General features: G+C 41.0%; 1 protein-coding gene across 3 annotated transcripts in view; it reads left to right on the top strand.

Moving 5' to 3' along the window:
* Window positions 1–22664, top strand: part of ARHGAP21 (Rho GTPase activating protein 21) — a 112116-nt gene that overhangs the window by 50985 nt on the left and 38467 nt on the right. For 2 of the 3 annotated variants that reach the window (XM_035129876.2, XM_035129873.2), the window contains exons 4-7: window positions 10789–10881; window positions 11609–11687; window positions 13911–13965; window positions 21190–21219. In XM_035129876.2, coding sequence (XP_034985767.1) covers window positions 10789–10881; window positions 11609–11687; window positions 13911–13965; window positions 21190–21219 — 257 coding nt within the window. The remainder of the gene's footprint in view (window positions 1–10788; window positions 10882–11608; window positions 11688–13910; window positions 13966–21189; window positions 21220–22664) is intronic. The other variant, XM_035129875.2, reaches the window with a different exon arrangement.

The raw sequence follows: 22664 nt of genomic DNA, 5'->3' as shown, positions 1-22664 counted from the left end.
ATGTAACCAATGAAACAAGTCTGTTCTTTTTTTATGAATCTTTTCACAAATGTGTCTTAAATATTGGGCATATTAATTTAGTGATGCTTTTTATATGAAATTTGTAGAAATTTTTCAATGCCAGTTACACAGGAAGGCAGAAGGATATGAATACGTAAACAAGTATATTGTAAAATATAACTACCGGTACATCTAATACTGAATTTAGTAGGGTTTTTTTACCTATCAGCAAAGTACAAAAATCGTAGCACAGACAAGGTATGGCTTTCTATCTACACCCTGGTATGTAATATACCCCAAACCCCTTAAACTTAAAAAATAAAATAAAGGGGGGGGGGCGCTCCATGAATGAACAAACTATTTCTCCTCAAAGGTCATATAATCTTGGGGATAATTACGTTCCTGTTGAAAAAAGGTAAATGAGGTTGCTTTCAAATACCTTTCTGGATAATAACGATAATTTATTTATTTATATACCAACCATAAAATGGCGTGTGAAAGTAGGATTTGGCATAACTATTCTCCCAATAATGCCTGAGATTCCTACATGGATCTTCAGGGAAAATGTAATTGCCTAGGTTCCCTAGCACTATGGCAGCATTCCTTGGAGAGAGAGAGAAGAGTTCTTTGCATTGGTTTACAGTCAGAGCTGAGAGAAAAAAAACCATGTTGTCATACTGCTAGCCTCGGGCTGCTTGCAAGAATTATGAGTTGTGGAGATTTGTATTTAAAACCATAAAATAACAACCTTTAGAAACAGGCAGGATTGGATGGCCTGGGGTAAGAAAAATAGGAGGTGATGTGGGAGATAGAGAGTTGGGGGGGGGACCTTTGTGAAATGCATACTGTGCTCTTGTTACCTGACGGAAATGCCATTGTCCTATAAAGACCCTGGATGTTAGGAGTTTGGAAAAAATAATAGCAACATTTTAGCTTTGTCCATACATTTGTAGGAGTTGGGAATATTTAACTTTCACATGCTGGTAATACCATAGTAGTGGACTGTGAGGTGCATAAGAGCATGGAAATATTGGCAGGTGAATGTGAAGGAAGCCTGTGTACTCAGAGGATTAAGAACAATTCAGCCAGGCAAGAGTGGAGGAGATAAATGTTAGGGTGAGTCACATTTCAACTATTGGTGGAATTACCTTTAAAATAAGAAAGCAGAACAACGGAACTCGAGAATTAGAAGTATAAAGTGGAAATCCATGCCCAGCCACAAAGATGACATGAACTCTTATGGGAGTTAGGTGGATGAACATTGAATAGGCCAAAGAATCTTGTAGTTTGGGATGTGTAGACTTGGGGAATTAAGCGACGGTCAATAAAAGTAGTGTTTGTTTGATTACATTGGGTTGGATCCAGATTTAGTCACGCCTACAGTAGACCCATTGGAATAAAAGTTTGCCATGATTTTTATGGTCTAGTCCAGGCTTGTCCAACTCCCAAGAGACTGCAATCTACTCCCAGTATAAAAAAACACTGGCAGTGATCTACCCACTGTCATTGAGGATTGTTGAGCTTTTTGGGGGGAGAGGTGTTGAGCTTTAACATCAATAGCTCACATCAATCTCCGCAACTGACAAATGCACACAACGCTAAACCCATTCATCGTATTCCCCATCACAAATATAAACAGCAAAACTCCGCCCGCTAGACACAAGGGGAGGGACAGAGTGAGGAGGGCGTGGGGAGGAAACATTCATTGCAGAATTTTTTAAATCCCGCGATCGATAAGGATCCCACGATCGACAGGGATGAACAGGGGATCTACCTGTCGATAGTGGTCGACCGGTTGGACACCCCTGGTCTAGTCTAAGCATGACTAAGTCTCAATCCAATTATTATTATTATTTTTTAAAAAACAGCTTTTTCCAAAGAAGCAATATGAATTCCCAGGAGACAGCCGTATACTTTGATTAATATTTCTGTTGCAGCCATTTCCAGTGCCAAACAGTTTAAACCGGAGAGTAGCTTGTCTTTAGAGCAGCAGGAAATGCTGTGGGAGAAACAGGGGACAAATGCCCAGCCATATACAGTTTCCCCTGAATACATGGCAGTGATAACTTTTGGGGTCATGACTCATGTCCTACTTTTTTGTGCTGTCTGGCCTTTACAGCTCTCTATTCTTTTTTTTAAAAAAAAGTTTATTCATTTTTGAACGATGTTTTATGTTTTACCAGTGTTCACTGTCTTTAAAGTCTATGATACCACAGTATATAAATACTGTCATATAGAATACTTTATATCCCGTATATGTAGATCACCTATTTCTATATTAACACAATTTACAACTCTGAAACGAGGGATAGTATTTATTATTTCTATATTAACACAAAATAAATGCTATCCTTTGTTTCGGAGTTGTCAATTATAGAAGCATGGACATCTCAAGAAACCCTTTTAAGGTGGAAGAACAGATTGGCATAGTTCAAAAAGTAGAAAAGGCCTTTTCTTTGAGCACCATAAATAGCTATTTTGTGATGCGGAAGTAGCTAGCTGGGTGCTAACGATCAGTGTGTGTCATTCTTAAATAGCTTAGCTAAGAGGGCAAGCAATTCAGTATCAAACTAATTTGCATTTATTCCTGCAGTGGCTTTCATACATTATAGGTGTGGGATAGAGTTAGTGTGAATAATATATGAGCCATAGTGGATAGGATCCCAGAGCTTTCTTATCTGTGAAACTGCTGCTATGGTTCTGTTTAAATTACCGTATATTCCGGCGTACAAGACGACTGGGTGTATAAGACGACCCTCAACTTTTCCAGTTAAAATATAGAGTTTGGGATATACTCGCTGTATAAGAAATATGACCCAGTGTATAAGACGACCCCCGACTTTTGAGAAGATTTTCCTGGGTTAAAAAGTAGTCTTATACGCAGGAATATACAGTATATGCAAAGGAGCCATCTAGTGCCAACCTCTTTAATGCAGCTGAAATATTAAATTCTTTAATAAAAGTTGAGGCTGTACAGCACTTTTGACAATGACTGGAGCTATACTGGGTTGGATCCAGAGCAAGCTAGCTGCTTTTCGTTCCCATTGAACTCTGGGACTTCAGTTAAATGGGTTCCTTAAATCTGAGCTCCCCCTCCCATGTGTAGGTCTTGACTTTCCTGGGAGTGGGGTGGGATATGAATATATTGTGAAAACGGTCTGAATACATACTCTTCAATGTAATGTTTCAATTGATGAAGCTGTTGACATAGAAAATTTAGCTTGTCTGGAGATGTACCAATTGGCTCCCAAGTATGTGTCCACCATCAGCCTTAACATGAGCATGACATGTGTCAGTCCAAGAGCCGTTCTAATCCAATGTTGTGTTTCTCGCAACGGCCTATGATAGACTAGGGAAAGTCCATAAGCGGGATACAAGCACAACAGCCCTTACCTGCTGTTGCTCCCCAGTGGCTGGTATTTTAGAGGCGTGCTGCTCATTGATTGTGGAAGTAGCATACAGCCACTGTGCCATGAGCCTCACAGCACTACAGTGGAGCCTCGGTTTATGACTACCTCCGTTTACGAACGCTTCGGCGAGCGAATGCTGCGGACCCGGAAGTGTTTACATCTGGGTTCCGTGGCGTTGGATGCGCAGAAGCGATTGGTGCAGGTCGTGCATGCGCAGAAGCAATCTGCGCAGTGCGCGTGTGCACAGAAATGTGCCTTCGGCGAGTGAACTCCTCCGCAGAACGGATTGCGGTCACAAACCGAGGTACCACTGTATCAGGATCAGGCTTGGGTTGGCAGCTCCTGATCCAGGAGGAGGAAGCAGGTGGGCGCTGATTTGTGGGAACCAAAATTGGGTGAGGGGGGCTCTCCCCATTGTGTCTAGACTTCAGCTGCTTCTTAAGGTTGAACAGGAATCCTCTTCTGTTCACTGTTCTCCATGCATAATTTTTACAGGGGGGACTGCATCAGCCATTTTGCTGCCCATTTCCCCAATTTGGAGATACCCTTTCGAAACTCTTTGCAATCCTTTTCTTTACCATGTCCCGAATAATTGATGCCACCAGCAAACCAGGCCGCGTCATTCACGGACAAGTTATTTTTATTAGAATCGCAGAGTTGGAAGGGACCACGAAGAGCATCTAGTCCAACCCTGGCAGCTTTCCCACACAAGGATTGAACCTAGAACCCTGGCGTGATCATCAGCACCACACTCTAACCAGCTGAGCTTAAAAGCACCGTTCCCAATACAGACTTATTTGTGTTGGGCTCCACTTTTTATTGGTCCTCATCCATTCAGTTATCGATTCTAGACATTCTCTCACCTTTCCTGAATCAGAGGTAAAAGAGATTATTAAGTTGACCTATGCTGCTCTGTGGCTGGAGGGCACAATGCTGAACAAAGAGATCCTTGGCTCTAGTGCCGCCATTTCAGGGCATTTTTGTAAAACCGGCTTTGTCCACATAGCATTGCTTTCCTGTAATAATTTTAATCTTTACCTGCTTTCCTGTAATAATTTCACTGCTGTGTTGATCTGAAACCTCTTACAGTTAACGTCAGTCTGAAGATTTTATCTGATGGTCCTGATGTCACTGTCTTAGCAGTTGTTTTATTGAAAGAAATTTAATAATGTGGAATCGGTATTTTGAAGGCATTAGTTCTGATATTTAATTTCCTGTCTGTCTGCAAAGAAGCAGTCGCTGCTTAAGGGTCAGTTTTTCTTTTCTTTTCTGAATTGTATGTATGTCAGAACAACTATAGTAACAATTTAATATGACTGGTGGGAAAGCACACATGTGGTAAGGAAACACAGCTAGAGGCTTTGATGATCTATTTCATTTTAGTTGTTGCAGTAATGTACAATTGCAGCTCTCCTGAATTCAAGCTGTGCCTGGAATAACTGAGGGCTGCGCTTACCCTGAATGACATTTAAGTCAGTGGGGAAGCAAATATTTATGTGTATATATATATTTTAAAAAAGAAAAATGACTGAATAAAACCTTCCTCAAAGATTTAACATATCACAAAAATGTACAAGGTATATGATAATGGTTTCATTCAAATTATTACCCAACATTAATTTTTAGTACATTATTTAAAAATGCTTTTGTGGGATTGTTGAAAACTTTGTAGCTAGGTATTAAGCATCCTCTTTTATGACAGTAAGGAGTGAATCAATTGTGGGTTTTTTGTCTAAAATTTAAGAAGATCACACATTTTAATAATAATGAAGGCTAATAATAATGTGTTAAAATAAACTTCTGTTCAAATCCTCAGAGATGGATCCATCTCATATATTTATGCTGAACTGAGTTGTACTTTTGCTCTAGTGTTAACAGATAAATGGTTCGTGTACAAGTTACTGTGGCTTAATCATTTTGAGAACCTAAGAAATACATAGTTTTTCCACTTAAGTAGAAGAGATTCATCTTACCTAGTAGTGTGTTAACTGTAGATAATCCTTGCAAGATATTTTTGGCACTTATCGCTCAGTGTTCTGATACTCTTGTTCCTTCCAATTTGCCTTCTGATTTTTGTGTGGCGGTATCCATAGCAACTACCATCATTTCAATTTCCTCTTTTCCCCTCTATTGGTGAACGCTACTCATGCCATGTGAGCTGCTAAGTCTCATCTTTGCTGCTGCTCTAGTCAATCTGTGGTTTTTGTAGAGAATGCATTGGGGCTGCTCCATTTTCTTGAAGACCAAACCATTAAATTAACTGTCTAATTGCATTCCTCCCCCCCACACAATGAAGCACCTGGGTATACAATATTGTAGATGCCCTAGAGTTTGTATGAAAGGCTTGTACATACTATTTTTTTTTAATTCTATCCAGACTAAGATTAAGTTTCTTTTATGTCCATTTACTAATCTTTAGCTGGTGTAACAGTGCATATTTCCAGTAAATCCATAGGCTGAATGCCTATTTATTTCAGATATACCAGACGGGAAGAGCTTGGGCTAGTATCATGTCATATGAAAGGCAGAAGCTGCTCCCCTCTGACACATTCTTCTCCTTTTCTTCCTTTAGAATCCCCCCTAAAGTCGTTGTTCCATAAATACTTGGGGGGGGGGGGAGAGAGAGAAACATATCACTGATATGCATTACCATTTCAAAAATTAACACTATAAAACTACAATATAAACGTATTTAACAAAGGGGTGCTCCCGGCATCACATATGGGGCCTTCTCGCCTGACAAATTTGGGGGTATCTGTGAAGATACCGCGGGACGCGGATGGCGCTGTTGGTTAAACCACTGAGCCTAGAGGTTGCTGATCAGAAGGTCGGTGGTTCGAATCCCTGCAACGGGGTGAGCTCCTGTTGCTCGGTCCCTGCTCCTGCCAACCTAGCAGTTCGAAAGCACGTCAAAGTGCAAGTAGATAAATAGGTACCGCTACAGCGGGAGGGTAAACAGCGTTTCTGTGTGCTGCTCTGGTTCACCAGAAGCGGCTTTGTCATGCTGGCCACATGACCTGGAAGCTGTACGCCAGCTCCCTCGGCCAATAACGCGAGATGAGCGTCGCAACCCCAGAGTCGGTCATGACTGGACCTAATGGTCAGGGGTCCCCTTTACCTTGACTATGAAGATACTACTGGGGAAGGAGTCCCAATGTTAGGAATGGTTGAACACATTGGAAGGCACATACACCCGAGGGGCCCAGTGTAGATCTTCCAGGGACCCCCAGGCAACCCCTTCCATCAAGAGCAAAGTGAGAAGCCGCATCAGTTTCCACTTTTCTAGCCCTCTTGATGGTTCTGCATTTGCAACAAATTAGTGCATGGCACAATATGACCTAGCAGCTGTGGTAACTGCCCTCTAGGTAGCTATGTGGCTTTTTTCCAGAGAGGGGAAGACAAGCAAACAGGCAACAGTAACGTCAAGGAAGAGGTCCAACCGAAAACATGTTTTCCAGTGCCCCAAATCTGGAACTGACACAGGTTGCTATAGCTCTTAACTTGATGCATGTGAGGCTTTTTGACTTGTTTATACACCAGACCCTGCAAACGTTGGTTTATTTCTTTATGGAATGTCTAAACCACCCTGCATCAAAATAGATTCCAGGGTGGTGTGCAATTAGTTGAAAACAAATATAATGTGGAGTTTCAGAAATGTCATCACTCCCTCCCTTCCTTTGCAGTAAAAGTCTTTCATGTTGAGGTCTTTCTAAACAGCCTGGAATCATTTTCATTTTCTGCATGCTTTCCACTGTATTACTTCATAGCTATAATTACACACGCAAACACACAAACACACACAAACAAACACACAGAGGGAGGGAGGGAGATCTGTTGAATAAAGTGCCAAATCAGTGTCATTCAAGGACTGGGACCAGGGATGTGCTCCTGTTTTCTCTCCCTATTTCTTTTTTCATAAATAACAGTTAAGCTGTTAGATGTAAGCTTTGTGAAATGCTGGCTTTCTAGATTGAAGGATATCCAAGCATAAACAGTCAGTTGACCCAGTAGGGCAGATACTTCTTCATCAAACATTTGGCAGAAACGTTATTCTTGTTGACACTTCTCTCTTTCAGTGATGGTGACTAATCAGAGAGATTTCTGCTGTGTCAGTTGCATTAATGACTTCCTTTCAGTGCTGGCGCTACCTGTGCAGAGTGAAGCTTCTTGTCTCAGGCAGCAGACATGGGGGACAGTGGTGGCAGCTCCTCAGCTATTCCTCTGGAGCCCCCTGGCCATACCCTTCTGTTGCAAAGCTGCATGTGAAGGCGGTGAAGGTCCTGTGCGAGTGTCTGGAGGCAGTTGGAGGTTGGATGGCGGCTAACAGATTGAGGTTGAATCCTGACAAGACAGAAGTACTGTTTGTGGGAGACAGGAGGCGGGCAGGTGGGGACTCCCTGGTCCTGAATGGGGTAACTGTGCCCCTGAAGGACCGGTGCACAGCCTGGGAGTCATTCTGGACTCACAGCTGTCCAAGGAGGCGCAGGTCAATTCTGTGTTCAGGGCAGCTGTTTATCAGCTCCATCTGGTACGCAGGCTGAAACCCTACCTGCCCGCAGACTGTCTCGCCAGAGTGGTGCATGCTCTATTTATCTCTCGCTTGGACTACTGCAATGCGCTCTATGTGGGGCTACCTTTGAAGGTGACCCGGAAACTACAATTAATCCAGAATGCGGCAACTAGACTGGTGATTGGGAGCAGCCGCCGAGACCACATAACACTGGTCTTGAAAGACCTGCATTGGCTCCCAGTACGTTTCCGAGCACAATTCAAAGTGTTGCTGCTGACCTTTAAAGCCCTAAACTGCCTTGGTCCAGTATACCTGAAGGAGCGTCTCCACCTCCATCGCTCTGCCCGGACACTGAGGTCCAATGCCGAGGGCCTTCTGGCGGTTCCCTCACTGCGAGAAGCCAGTTTGCAGGGAACCAGGCAGAGGGCCTTCTCGGTAGTGGCACCCGCCCTGTGGAATGCCCTCCCACCAGATGTCAAAAAGAAAAACAACTACCAGACTTTTAGAGGACATCTGAAGGCAGCCCTGTTTAGGGAAGCTTTTAATCTTTAAGAAATTAGTCTTGGAAGCCGCACAGAGTGGCTGGGGAAACTCAGCCAGATGGGCGGGGTATAAATAAATTATTATTATTATTATTATTATTATTATTATTATTATTATTATTATTATTATTATTATTTGCCATGCTTGCTTGCTTGCTTGCCCTCTCCATAACCACCCTACTGTCCTCAAGTGTAGTGGATGACCCTACCCATTGCTTGAATTATGTGTTTGCTTTATAAATGAAAGTGGATCTTTTTTTCTTTTTCTTTAATGAAGTCCACTGAAAAAGGAAATTTTGAGAATCTTAAGCCAACACAGTCTTATTAACTGAGCGTTATTGTATGGCTCTTTAGGAAAAGAGGTCTTGTTTCGAACCTTTGTAGATGCTACGTATCTTGCATAAGCTTGGTTATAAATAAACAAGTCTGAGTTGCCAATATTTAAACTTCTCCAGATCCTTCTCATGGGTTAATTCCTCTAGTTGCGTTGTTGTTCCTTGTTCTGCTCTTCATATCCTGTGCTCAAAAACAACATCCAGAAACGAAACACTGATGTTCAAAACAAAAAAAATCCCTTCTAACAAGCAGTTGTTAAACTCTTTTCTTTGCTTGTTGCGCACTTCACCACCTGAGATGATCTTCATAGTTTCCCACTGGTACATCGCTACTTAGAAGAGGGTGTGGAGAAAGTGGATACAAATAAGTTTTATAACCCAGCTCGTAATTCTTCAACTTGGAGTCATCTTATGAAATTGATTGACGTAGTTAGAACTGGGAGGAGAAAGTGCTTCATGCAAGACATAATTAAGTTATTTGATTGACTGCCCATGTTATGAAGGGTGTTGACTAGCTTAGGTGGCTTTTGAAGTGACTAGACAAATGCATGAGGATAGCTCAGTCACAATGATGATTAGCCATGATATCAGGCTCAGAGACCATTTGCCACTGAATGCCAGTTGCTGGTGAACAACCCTGGGAGGGGGTCTTCATCCTGCTTTTAAGCTTCCCAGAAGCAACTGGTGGACTATTGTAGAGAGCAGGATAGTCTGATCTACCTGTACTCTTACTTTCTTAAATCATATTCACTTGGGTCAGCTTCCCCAGACTGCATGGATACTGTAGCTTTTTATTTACTCGTATTTCTCCCATAGAACATCTCAAAAGATCTACCTTGCCATTCCGTTCTATTGTGCATTGTTCTTTCTTAGTGGTTTTGGTTGGTGTTTTTTTTTTTAAGTGCAAGGAAGATAAACAGTAGGATTTGATATAATTTTGGAATTTATCTTGCTGTTCAGCAGGTTCCATCAGAAAATGTTAACATTTTCATGGAAAATATGAATCAATAAACTCAGCCTGGTGTACTTCAGTAATATTAAATAATACTTACCATTTCTATAGCACTTCCATAGTGTTCAAAGCATTTATCATATGTCATGAAAATTTACAACAGCACTGAAAGATGAGGAGTTGTGCGGAAAGGCAGCATACTGAGTTTGAGACAGAGGACTCAGCTATACAGCTGCAAAGAAAATGTTTTAAATGTGTTGTAAAGTGCAATATACAAATGTGGCATTAGATGACGACAGTGAGCTATGCCAAATTCAAGGTATTTTTCAAAACTTTTTTTGGGTGGCCACTGTGGCAACAAGATGCTGGAACAGATGGACCTTTGGCCTGATCCAGCAGGCCTCTTCTTACGGTCTTATGGATACTTTTTCCACATTGGCCCTGTGGGCTTTAATGTACAAAGATTTTGAACCTCTTCAAATTAGTTTTGCCAAAAATATTACATATAAACACCATAATATAATTGGCTCTTGATTCCATTGCAGTTCCATTAAGAGTCTGCAGAGTTTTGGCAGTTTTCGGAATATTGGTATTATGTTTGTAATTATGATTTCACTATGTATAGTCACGAGATCCCATTAGAATAGATGAAATATGAATGGCGATGAAAGATAGTACATACAATACGGTTGTGAAAAATAAAGTTTCTTGTGCTACAGCTATACCTAGAGCTATTTTTCTAGAAAAAGAGGTGCCCAAACCCACCTCCCTCACTCTCTTATAATGGCAGTGGCATCCTCCTGAGTTCCTGCTGGAAAAAAAGCCCTAGCTCTATTAATGGTTTTTACAAAGATGGCTCAAATATTTTCCATGTATCTGTAAAACATGTCATGTTCTCTTGCTTTAAGCAGAGCAGATGCTAATTCTCTGATTGTCAGATGAATTAAAATTATTTGGATCCTATTATTTAATATAAAGAATGAGGTATAATTAATCTTTCCAATCTCTAGTAATGACTGTATTTGCAATTTTCTTTTAGGGAAGCCACGAAACAGATTGGAGCCAATGGATACCATATTTGTTAAGCAGGTTAAAGAAGGAGGGCCTGCTTTTGAAGCGGGATTATGCACAGGTAACCTTTACCTTACCTATACATATGTGATTGGCTGGGCTGGTGTGATGTCATGAGTGTTCCAACTTCCAAGGAAGTTGTCAGAGTGTGTGTTTATGTAAGGAAACAAAATTTTAAATTAGTTGGGAGTTTGAACCCACCCAGCACTTACTGAAAGGTTTGGGGTTCGGTTGTCATTATAGAAGGAAGATGTTATGTGCTGGATCCAGACCTGATTACCTGTGGGTGGGATTCTGCTGAAGGCAGTAGGATGATGTGATTTTTGCTGATCCTCTCTGCAGTCCCCTTTAAAAATGCTCCAGAGCACCAGGGACCAGTGTGAGAAGTGGCATTGTGGTCTGCAGGGGGAATAGGAAATCAGTAAGAATCACTCCTCCAGTGGGAACCTCTGCTGAATCTCAGTCCCTTCCAAAGATAAGTTTGGCTCCAACCTGTAGGGTTTAGAAAGTCTCAAATGGTTTACATATTATTAGAAAAAGATGGAAAGAATGTCATTTGTTTGTGCTTTCCCTGCTCCTCTTATAACATGTGAAGTAGGGCTTATGAATGCATGAAGTTCCTAATTAAACTTGTGGATTTCATTCTTGGGGATTATTTGTAAGTCACACTTCTGAAATATTTCTGCTTTGTTTTTCTTTGTAATACTTGAATGGGTTCTCAGCTTCTGTTAATGAAGAAAACAGTGGTCTGGCTATATCTCCTTTTTTCTGTGTATTTTTTTCTGCAGGTGACAGAATTATAAAAGTGAATGGGGAAAGTGTTATAGGGAAGACATATTCTCAAGTAATTGCTTTAATTCAAAACACGTAAGTATGGGTGTCTGTAATCTGCATAATTTTAAATTCCATGTAGTTTGTTTTGAGAAAGGTGATTGGTATGTGGTTTGTCTGTTTTTACCAAGATAATAAGAATCATAGAATGAGTAAAAGAAATCCAGTTCAACTCATTCCCCAGTGTAGGATTGGCCAGCCCTTGACAGATCCAGCAGGGCCTTCCATCAGCTGCACAAGGACTGAGGTGATCTCTGATGATTTTCCATCCCCTTGTAGCTCCTGCACCCCCAAAACTTAAGTGGCACAGTGTGGGAGGTGGCACAGAAGCTGCATGGAAGAGGGGGACTCTCAGAAGTTCACCACAATCCGTGTTCTACTGACCAAACCTTCCTGGGATCAAACACCTTCCATCAGCAGAGGGACACCAATTGGATACAACCCATTGAAAGTGTAGGGATGTGCTGTTCATTGTGAAGTTCTTTATTCTTTTGATACTAAGCCAATTTTGACTGAGCAGCAGATGTAAAAGTAAAAGCAAGTTATGTGTTTGATCAGTGCTCTACATAGCAATTAATTCATAGGACTACACCTCATATTATGTTCAATCTTTCATGTCCATTCTGTGGGTGACATTTCATACGACCATACTGCTAAGAAAATGTTAAGAAAATGGCTTATAAAATTTCCATAAAGGCTTGACATTTGTTGGTATCATTCCATGAGCAGTTTAGAATACTTAACAATTATTTAGGAAAAGTTATTTTATTAGCAGCTTTTTGGTGATGATGGGAAATTGAATCTAATACTGTGTTTGTTTCTGAGAATGTTTTGCTGATAAATACAGGTGAAACTCGGGAAATTAGAATATCGACAAAAAGTGCATTTCTTTCAGTAATGCAACTTAAAAGGTGAAACCAATATATGAGATCAATGCATGACATGCAAAGCAAGATGTGTCAAGCCTTTATTTGTTGTAATTGTAATTATTTGTCGTTAGGCAGGTCAATTATAAATGGAATGTAATTAATGAAATGTAATAGCAATGTTTATTTTTGTATTATTGTAACTATTTGTTTTATTACTGTGGAATTTCCAAAAGAAAGCATTTGTAAAAAGAAAAATAAAAATAAAAAATAATAAGTTGCATTACTGAAATAAATGCACTTTTCGACGATATTCTAATTTTCCGAGTTTCACCTGTATCTGTACCTGGCATACCCGGGGGCTGTGTCTGAACATCACACTAAGCCAGTGGGATGAGAACAAGCTGCAGCAAGCCCTTGGGCTTGTATGCTTCCCCACAACCACTGATGAAGAGCAGTTTGGAAGTTTTTGCTTCCATTTTCTGTTAACCACAGTTTATCATGATACAGTGGTACCTGGACATACGAATGCCTCGACTTCCGAAGGTTTTGACTTACGAAGTTGGCAAACCCGGAAGTCTTTTCGCCGTGTGTGTGTTCTGCGCCTGCACAGAAGCGCAAAATCGCGCTTCATGCATGCGCAAAACGGATGCTTCGACAACCAAAGGTTTTGACTTACGAAGTGCGCCGCGGAGCGAATCGCCTTCGTAAGTCGAGGTACCACTGTATCTGAATCTGGACAAACTATGGATTACAAAACATGCCAACGTCAAACCATGGATCGTGAAAATAGCTTGTTTAACTGGAACCTTAGTTGACATTAACCATATTTTGGATTCAAATGGCATACTAAACTGCGGTTAACCAAAATTGGAAGCAAAAGTTCCCAGTTTCCTCCTTGCAGCCATACCAGGAACATCTGAAGGACCAATGTTAGCTCCTTGCCCCATATTTAAAAAAATAATCTACATGGATAATCAATCTCCAGGTAGGATAAAAGTGTCCATATTGTTAAGGGTACAAGTGTATTTTCTCATAGTGAGTACATGGATAAGACAGGCTCTGTGCATATCTGTGTGCTTTGAATTCTTAAAACACTTGTACCGCACATTACAAGTGGCAACCAACGTATTTTTTTCTGCATAGAAAATTTTGATTTTCTTAAAGGGAAGCAGTCGCGAATTTGAGGCATGATTTGAAGGAGAATAACAATCCACGGGAGTAAAGAGGAAAACAAGCATTATATTCAGTGCTGGTTGTTGAGAAAGAGTGACTACTGAGATAATCAATGCAACTCTTTATATGTTAGCCAGCAATTAAATCCCCTATCAATTGGTTAGTGCAGTATTTTATTTTTTATTAATATACCGATATGTTTCCTCCTCTCTCACAGTGACAGCATGCTAGAACTTAGTGTGATGCCAAAAGATGAAGACATCCTTCAGCTGGTAAGTTATACTTCTGAAATAGAAACTAAAGTAAGATGGCCGTAAGCACCACAGAAAACTTTTGGCTCTTGAGTAAGCTGAATTGCTGAATAATGCTACTACTATAGTTGTAATGTCCATTTCTTCTTTTCTTAATTTGTTGTTTCATTAGTTCTAGAAACACACAGGGTAAAGAATAAGCATACAGTCGTACATAGGTTCTCGAACGGAATCTGTTTCGGAAGTCCGTTCAATATCCGAAAACGTTCGAAAACCAAGGCATGGCTTCCGATTGGCTGCAGGGAGCGGCTTCCGATTGACTCAATCGGAAGCCGCGAAAGCAGCGTCGGATGTTCAGGTTCCATAGAACATTAGCAAACCGGAACACTCACTATCAGGTTTCCGGCATTCGGGAGCCAAAATGTACAAGTATCAAGGCGTTCGACAACCAAGGTACAACTGTATATGAAATGAAAATGTGGGGATGGGGAACCTTCCTACCCTTTGAATGCTTAAAGGAACATATACCACAAACCACTGAAATGCAGTACAAACCACTGAAATGCAGTTTTTTTAAAAAAAAACCACACTATGGCTTATTTTCAGGGGATGTCTTATTTTTTCCCTCCTCCTCCTGCCGCGGCTGGCATTGCTGCTGCGCCTATCGCTATGTCTTATTTTCGGGGTATGGCTTATATTAGTTGAATGCTTAAAAATCCTGCTATGGCTTATTTTATGGCTATGTCTTATTTTCGGAGAAACAGGGTAAGACGAGCCCCAATTTTAAACCTATTTTTTAAAAAACCTAGCCTTATACACGGAAAAATATGGTGCTTTAAAATTAAAACAAAAGCAATACAACAACTAAGGAAAGAAAGCTTACCTCATAATGCAAGAGGACTCTTATCCAAATGTAGTATAGATGCTGGGATATTTTAAGTAGACTTTTTTCATAGGATAGCATTTCAAGCATGAAATCTTGTAGAAAGTCTATTTTAACAGAACACATGAAACATTTACAGTAAACCCAAATTCAGCACTTAAAAGGGAGGAGAGGGGCTAATAATGCTTCCCCTTAATTATCATACTGCAAGTAAATGGCCTGTATAGGGCCAAGCCATACAGTTATACAGCTGCCAGGAAAACCCACATTAGTTCTTTTCCTTGTTAAGGCATCCATTACTCAGAAGCAATCCCCCCTCTTTATTAAATGCTAGCGAAAATGGATGTTAATATGATTTAGTTGAGGCTCTTATTGTGTGTCTTGTGTACATTTGGTAACATGCATTTCCCTTTATACGCTTTAATAGCTCTACACTTAGGCTTGCTACCCGGTGTGAATCAATCCTCAAAGTGAATCTTTATTTTATCTGTAATAAAGGGGATGGTTTATGTATTTATAGAACTATTACATTTTGTTTAGTAACTTTGTTAGATGCCTCTTCTAAACGAGGGCTCAAGGTGTCCTACAGCCCACTGTAAAAAAATGTGAAGAACTCTGGGTATATTTTAAGACATGGTGGTGAGGGCGATTTGGCTGCGACATCAGTTACCCCATTGATTGCCAGGGTTGATTCGGCTGATCTGGCTGGCTAGGCAGGTGTCCCCTCCCTCCCTCACCACTCCATGTGCTTCCCTCCCGAAGCTGCGCGCTCGGTGGAAGAGGATGACCATCCCAGATAGAAGGAGTGTACCGTTCTTCAGTCAAGGTTATACAATAGCTGCGCTCACCTGCTAGAACCTCCAAACAGGCTCAAAAATATTTAATAGACAGGAAAGAAATTATACGTTTTAAACTGTTTTGAAAAGTTAAAAACCATTCAGGTTTGTTGAAGAACACTTGTTGCCTGCAAAACTGATAGATGCTTTCACATCACCTTGCTGAAAGTAATATTGTTTTGATTTAAGGTTTCATTTCTGCATATTAAAGGCACACCTTAGCATTTGAAAATGCTGAAAACATGACCCTAAGGGCCATTTCCAATATACAATGGCACCAGTCTGGCCTCTTTGAGTAACATAGGTACTCAATTTTTGTGGGGATTTTCAAAACCAATGGAAATTACTTTACTTTCTGCCCAGCTTTTATGTGTCTTACCAACACTAAAGTCATGATTCTGAAAACAGTAGGAAAACTGTGTATTATCTTTTGCCGAAATAAACTGCTGCAGCAAAATGAAGAAAGGGGAAACTGTTTGTTGAATGCATTCTTCTATGTCACTGCCGCCACTATTTTATTGACTTTAAAGAATATGAATTGGAAGGAAAGAATTTCCGCTTTGCTAGACCCACTATGGTTGTGCCCATTATTAAATGAAAGGATGCTCATTTCTCAATTAGGTTAGTTGGTTTTCCTAGATTGCAGAGGAACATCTATGCTACATTCCTATACCTTTAAAATATGTATTGCAGACTGTGCTGGAAGAGAATTGTACCTTTGGCAGATAATAGGCGTTCTGGGTTGAGAGTCCAATTCATATGTTAAAGGGGTGGCGTTTCTGCCAATTTGCTGATTGCTTTGAGGAGGAATACTCCATCATTCCATGAATTCATGCTGTATTCACATGTAATGCTAAATCATGGTTTAAATCAAAGAGAAGCTGCAGCAAATCTCAAGCTCATCTTCCAGACCCCACTTCCTCTTCTCTTGTGTGACCAAGAGACACCAAAAACTTCTATTTTTACTGAACCACAGTTCAGTGTTGTGTTTTAACTATAACCTGTGGTTAGTCTTAGCTTTTTTTACAGTTATAATTTGAAGTTGCCTTGTTTTAGTAAACTGTAGTTTGCACTAACCGAAGTTTGTCTGAGTTCAGACATTACAACAGGCAAGCTACAGTTATTTAGGGTTGCCATATCTTGAAGAACAAAAAAAGAAAGGACAGCCCAGGCCTCTTTCCTCACTCCCGAAAAACCTCAGATATTTCCTTTAAAATTTAAAAATCCCCCCAGATGGGCATGTTGCCCCCCCCCCCCCGCCCAAAGAGGACATGTCTGGAATTTCCCGGATGTATGGCAACCCTATAGTTAGTCCAAAGCTCCACAGAGGGAGAGGGGAAAGCACATGAGCCAGAGACTTGTCATCTAAACACTCATGGTTTAATTAGTATTATGTGCAAACAAGACTGTAGTGAGAAATAATTCCCTAGAAGACGACCTCCCTAGCTCTTTTGCCCTTCCGAAGCGCTCTATGCAAGCTTTGGATCATTTAAAGTGGATGGCATGTGTTAATCAAGAGGGTTTCATTTATAAAGTCTTAGCACAGGATCACAGTACCTCAAGGACTGCCTCCAAAATGAGCCAAACCAGACCCTGCAATAATAACCTGTTGAATCTCTTCATCCAGATTAGGTGGTCTTCTCACCTCCATCTTGTCTGGATTTCATTTTAGTCTGTTCACCTTCATTTGTATACCGAACTGCCTCCAGACACTTGTGCAAGATTTCCACCGCTTCCTTGAAATAAGCAGATGGAAATGTCAGATAGAGTTGTGTGTCATCTGCCTGCAGATGTCAGTAACCCAAATCTCTGGATGATTCCTCATCCGCCAGCAGTTTCCTGTTGTTGTTGTTTTTCAAATGGGGGTAGAATAGAACCCTGGGGCAACTGTGAAACCAAAGCTCAAAAGCCAGGAAAAAACCCGAGTCTCTCCAGACCCAATCTAGCAAGACATCCCAGAAGAAAACCATGGTTGATGGTACTGTAAGCCACTGAGAGGTCCATGAGAATCAATAGGGTCTCACTCTCCTTATCCATTCCCCAGTGTAAATAATCCACCAGGGTGATCTTGTGTGGAGACAGAATACTTCTCGAGAAGAGATTCAGATTAACTGCCAGGCATCTTTTGAAGACCCTTTATACTAGCTGTCCTATTCAGTTTAAGTTTTCTGCGGATTAGGCAGTCATTTGAATGATTGTTTTGTATATTTTTCGTGGTACTTTTATGTTTTGTGTTTCATTTGTATACATTGTTGCATACCACCTTGGTATTTTACATGAGGTGGGGGTATATCTATGCTTTTATAAATAAATAAAAGCCAGATTGGAAACAGACCTAAATCATCTGTTTCCTCCGGCGCTCCTTAAGGCCATTTACTACTCTATCATCCTACTAAAATAAATAAATTAAATTAAAATGGTGCATTGGATACCACGTGATAACTATCAAGGACGGTTGGAAGTGCAAATTTGATTTCTTCAGTAAAGGCCTTAGAACTGCCTTTTTTCCGAGACAGTATGAACTTGCCCGTCCCATCGGTAAAGCATTCACTACTTATGAGGTTCAGGGTGGCAAGTCCATTACTGGCAATCAAGAAGGGCAAGGATCCTGAGAGCAAGCAGTAGGCCTCAGACCTGCAGATTGCACAAATGGAAAGGCCTACTAGGCGTATAACCCATGTACAGTATTTCTTTCCGTTAGCAGTGTTTTGAGGCTGGGTGCCTTGCAAGGGACACACCCTAGACGGGTTCCCCACACCATTTACTTCGGTTTTTATTTATTTATTCCCTAGTTACTTTGAGGCCTTTCCCCTCTGAGGGTGCGGCCTCCTCAGTTGTGTGTGTTTTAATTGGATCTTGGCTAGAAGCTTAATTTCCGCAGCTTGTTGCTATGGGGACATGCTACCACAGCTGCTCTTAGAAATCTCCAGGTTTTCTTCCATCAGGCATGCTCAGAATTTGCTAGCGTCCATTTCAATAAACCGAAGCAGTTGTGACAGTGAATGGCTGTGCGTCGGGCTTGTGGCCTTCGGTCTGTGAGGATACATTTGGTTTACAGTATTACGGGACCTTCTACGTTTTTTGTACTTTGAATCTTGAAGTCATACTGCATAACTTCAGTAGCGTATTAGTGTCCGCGGAAACCTCATGGCGTAGTGGGGCAGTGTGTCTGGCTGTTATCCAGAAGGTTGGTGGTTCGAGTCCACCCAGAGGTGGCTGTGGGCAGGATTCCTGCATTGCAGGGGGTTGGACTAGATGACCCCTGGGGTCTCTTCCAGCTCTACAATTCTACATATCATCTGGCAGGTCCAGAAGTTACGACGTAGCTGGTTGATTTAGAGGTGCATAAGGACCGTATCTTCTTATAGCCTCTGTGGCATGATGTGTTTCCTCTGTGCTCCGGATATGAAAATAAATAAATCACAGGTTAGCCCATAGGCACTAGTGACATTGGAGAGAGGCAGTACCAGTGGAATGGAGATGTGTAGAATAAGTAAAGGGACATATTTAATTCTCCCCTTCATTTGTTTTAAATTACCTTACACGTGTGGGAAGAAAGAAGGCAAGCCCACCTCCAGCCTGACCAGCATGAAGCCAGCAGGGTTTGGGAAGTGGTAGTCACTCGGCCACTTTGCTCCTCATCCGGGATTATGCCGTAAATTTGCATCAAAATCAATAAGACCAAAGTCATTATTAATTTGTCCAATTGATTTTAGTGGGACCCAAATTCAGCTGATTTTAATCTGGGTTTGCCTTTCTCGTTGGAAAGGCTTATGGGTGGCCCTACCATTGGACAAACTGAGCTAATTACTTCAGGGACTGGGGGCGGCAAATTGGTGCCTCCCACGCCCCTGCACACTTGCCTCAGATGCTGCCCCCTGTTTGGCTTTTTCTGGGGTCACTGGAGTGCCCACCCTCTTCATGCCTTGCTCTGATAAAGGGGGTTCCTTCCACAGTGATGTATTCTGAGTGAGCCTGCCCATGCTGCTGCCTCTCATTTTTTCATGTTGGCTAGAAATTCCTGTTTTAAAAAATAATTAGAAGCATCAGGAAAGCAGCGGCAGGGCAGGTCCTTTCCTGAGCCACCTCACTTAGAATGTCTCATTCTGAGGAGTGAATCCCTTCCACAGTGAGGAAGCCTAGGCATGCTGCCACATTAACAGCAAAACATACCAGAAGTGAGGGAGAGAGAGGAAGGCAGGAAGCGGCTTTCCCAGGAGGTACTATGCCTTGCACCAGCCTTCGGAAGACTTTATCCCGAGCACCACAGAGGTGGGAAACCTATGGCTCTCCATAAATTGCTGGACTACAGTCCATGCTGTCTGAGGCTGATGGGAATTGTAGTCCACAGGCTCCCCCCCCTGCTGTATATGGTATCCTTGCAGATTTATTTTATATTAAACAGTTTTGAACTTGAAGTTGTAAATTGAATATTTCTTTTTTAAAAAATGCTCTTCATTGACTTTAAAAATAATGAAAATATATACTAAAAGAATTATCTAGAAGAACTATGATATATTCTGATATACTTTTGAATTTGCTTTCCCTTCATTAATTACAAAACTGGTTCATTTCCTATAATTTCTAATTTTAGTCATTCCCAGATTCAGCCAGAGCTAATGTGGTGTATTTTTTGTGGTTTTTAAGTAGGGTATCTTGCAAACCTGCAGATTTGGGCTGAGTATATATGCCTAAATTGGACTAGGGAGGCAGTATTGGCATATTTTAGAGTGTGAGCGGATGTGTTGTTTCCTTAGACTGTACCACAGTTTGCTTTTTCATGCATCTATGTCTGCTTTCCTATTTCCCCCTCCTAATCTGAAAAGTACACGAATGCAGAGTCCTCATTTTCCGTCATGAGAGAGCATGCAAAAATCAGACAGCTGTATTAGCATGCACCTTGCAGTTGGAAGCACAGCCTGTCTCTGGTTTTTCATTGAAGAAACGCCAAAGATATACAAAATGAAAACGATCACATGGGGAGGCTGTTTTTCTCTGAGGATTATTCTGAAATCATCCTTCTAATGTCAGACGTAGAGTATGAAAGCAGCTGCAGTCAGCTGACAGCTTGTGGTTCTGTTCCGATGCATGTGGGGAAGGGGTGCATGGATTTTAAATGCATAATGAAACCCTTGTTTCGTCATCTGGAAGCAGGGATGGTAGCAGCTCAGGGGAGATGAAAGACCGTTATGTTGCTCTAGTAGAAGGGACGCCTTGTAGCACAACCAGAGGGCTCCGTTTGCAGCAGAAAAGATGCACTGAAGCAACACAGCACAACTGTATTTTCTTTTTCTGGAAGGCTAGGGAATAAATGCAAGAAGCAGGTAAAAGCCTGAGACAGACATGCTCACAAGGAGGCTGAAGTTATTGTTTATGCTTCACTGCCCTTTACCTCTCTTGGTATCTTCCAGAGAAATCGGTGTAGATGTATTTTTAGCTTGCTGTGTATCCCGCTTCAACATGACCACATAATTCTGTCTTTACACCCATAAGCAGCTTTTACTATGTTTTCCTGTTTTCTGCCAGCTGCAGTTTTCAAAGGATGTCACAGCACTGGTAAGAAATGTACTGTAGCCATTTCTCTGATTTTTGTAAGGCATGTGTTTCTTGGTAGATCTGCAAGATGCTGGTCTGTTAAAGCCTGCAAGTTGCTGAAAGCAAGCTAGATCTGCTGGTTAGCTGAATCTCAGTTGTAATATTGATTCTGTTACCTTTTAATGTGTGCCTGTGTTTTTGTTAGTTACTTGGTTTATTTCTTGCCAGTTTGCTTTTAATATTTTGTTTGCACTTAACTAATGCTGTCAGTGATATTTATTGCAGCCGTGTGTTTTAAGCACCTCGCCCTTCTCATCCTCAGCACTTTGCTCTTAGTCTAATGTTTATGGCTGCATTTGGGCTTTCACAACCTGTCTAATGCTAAGGCAGGGCATGTTGATTTGGCTGAATGGAGCATGTTATGATTTAAGCAGGAAACAGTGAAATATGATACCACACCTAAGCTGTGTTAAAAAAAAATGTCTGGGAAAGATTTGTGCATTGGCAAGCTGTGTGCTGTCAGCTCTTTTAATTTCATATTACCACTATAGGAAGTGATGGCAAAGTCTAAAATAATAGCATTTGTATGTTCCGGGCAGATCTTGCAAATGTGCTGTTAGTTGTACGATGGTTTCAGAAATGTCTTGATGCAAGGGAAACATGTAATATGTAAAGCAAATGTTTTCCTTAGGAGTCAGGTTCTTAAAATGCAAGGTAAGATGGAAATTGTGAAGCACCTAAAGAATATATGGCTTGTGATAGCCTGCATTCCACTCTAAGGAAGTGCTTATAAATAGCTGCCCGAGCATGTATGTTGGTGGTGTATTTGGGTTAAAAAATGGCACTGCTGTGAGTAGTATGGAATTCATGGAATAAGTAACATGTAAGATTATTTGGAAGGAGGGTGGGCGTTGGCTGCCAACAAAGACATTGCCACTGTCTACTTCCATTAGATATAGTAATTGTACCTTTTATAAAAGCAATCTGTATTGAATGCAATAGTATTTACATAGGCTACATGTTTTCTCTATGTGGCAAAGAGCTGTACATTTTCTGAGGCTAAAAGAATTCCTCAGTTAACCTGTCGATTGCTGCATAATTTTAGCTTCCAGCATAAAAAAAAGATGAAAAGGAGGAATTTGTGAAGCTGGGTTTGAGGATGTGTATGAACAGAAATACTTGGTTTGGGTTTATGCTTACAAATCTCTGTGTTCTCTTAATCAGCTGCCTTTAGTTGCTGGGATTTGCTGTTTGACTTACATAAAACATGCTTAATACTTTGTGGAGACTTTGTATATTTTCATACTCAGGGAGTAATAATGAAGGCATTTGACACTTCTTGTTCTTTGAACAGTTACCTCTAGCAAAGAGCTGTTTCATATGAGAAGCCCTTGTCCTTCAAGGGATTTAGCTGTCTACTGGATTCATCTCCCTGTAACATGGTGATGATTTCACATTCACATTTT

This window comes from Zootoca vivipara, chromosome 12 (assembly GCF_963506605.1).
Source record: "Zootoca vivipara chromosome 12, rZooViv1.1, whole genome shotgun sequence".
NCBI lineage: Eukaryota > Metazoa > Chordata > Lepidosauria > Squamata > Lacertidae > Zootoca > Zootoca vivipara.
Note: the sequence above shows the minus strand (reverse complement) of the source record. Positions and strands in the feature narration are given on the sequence as shown.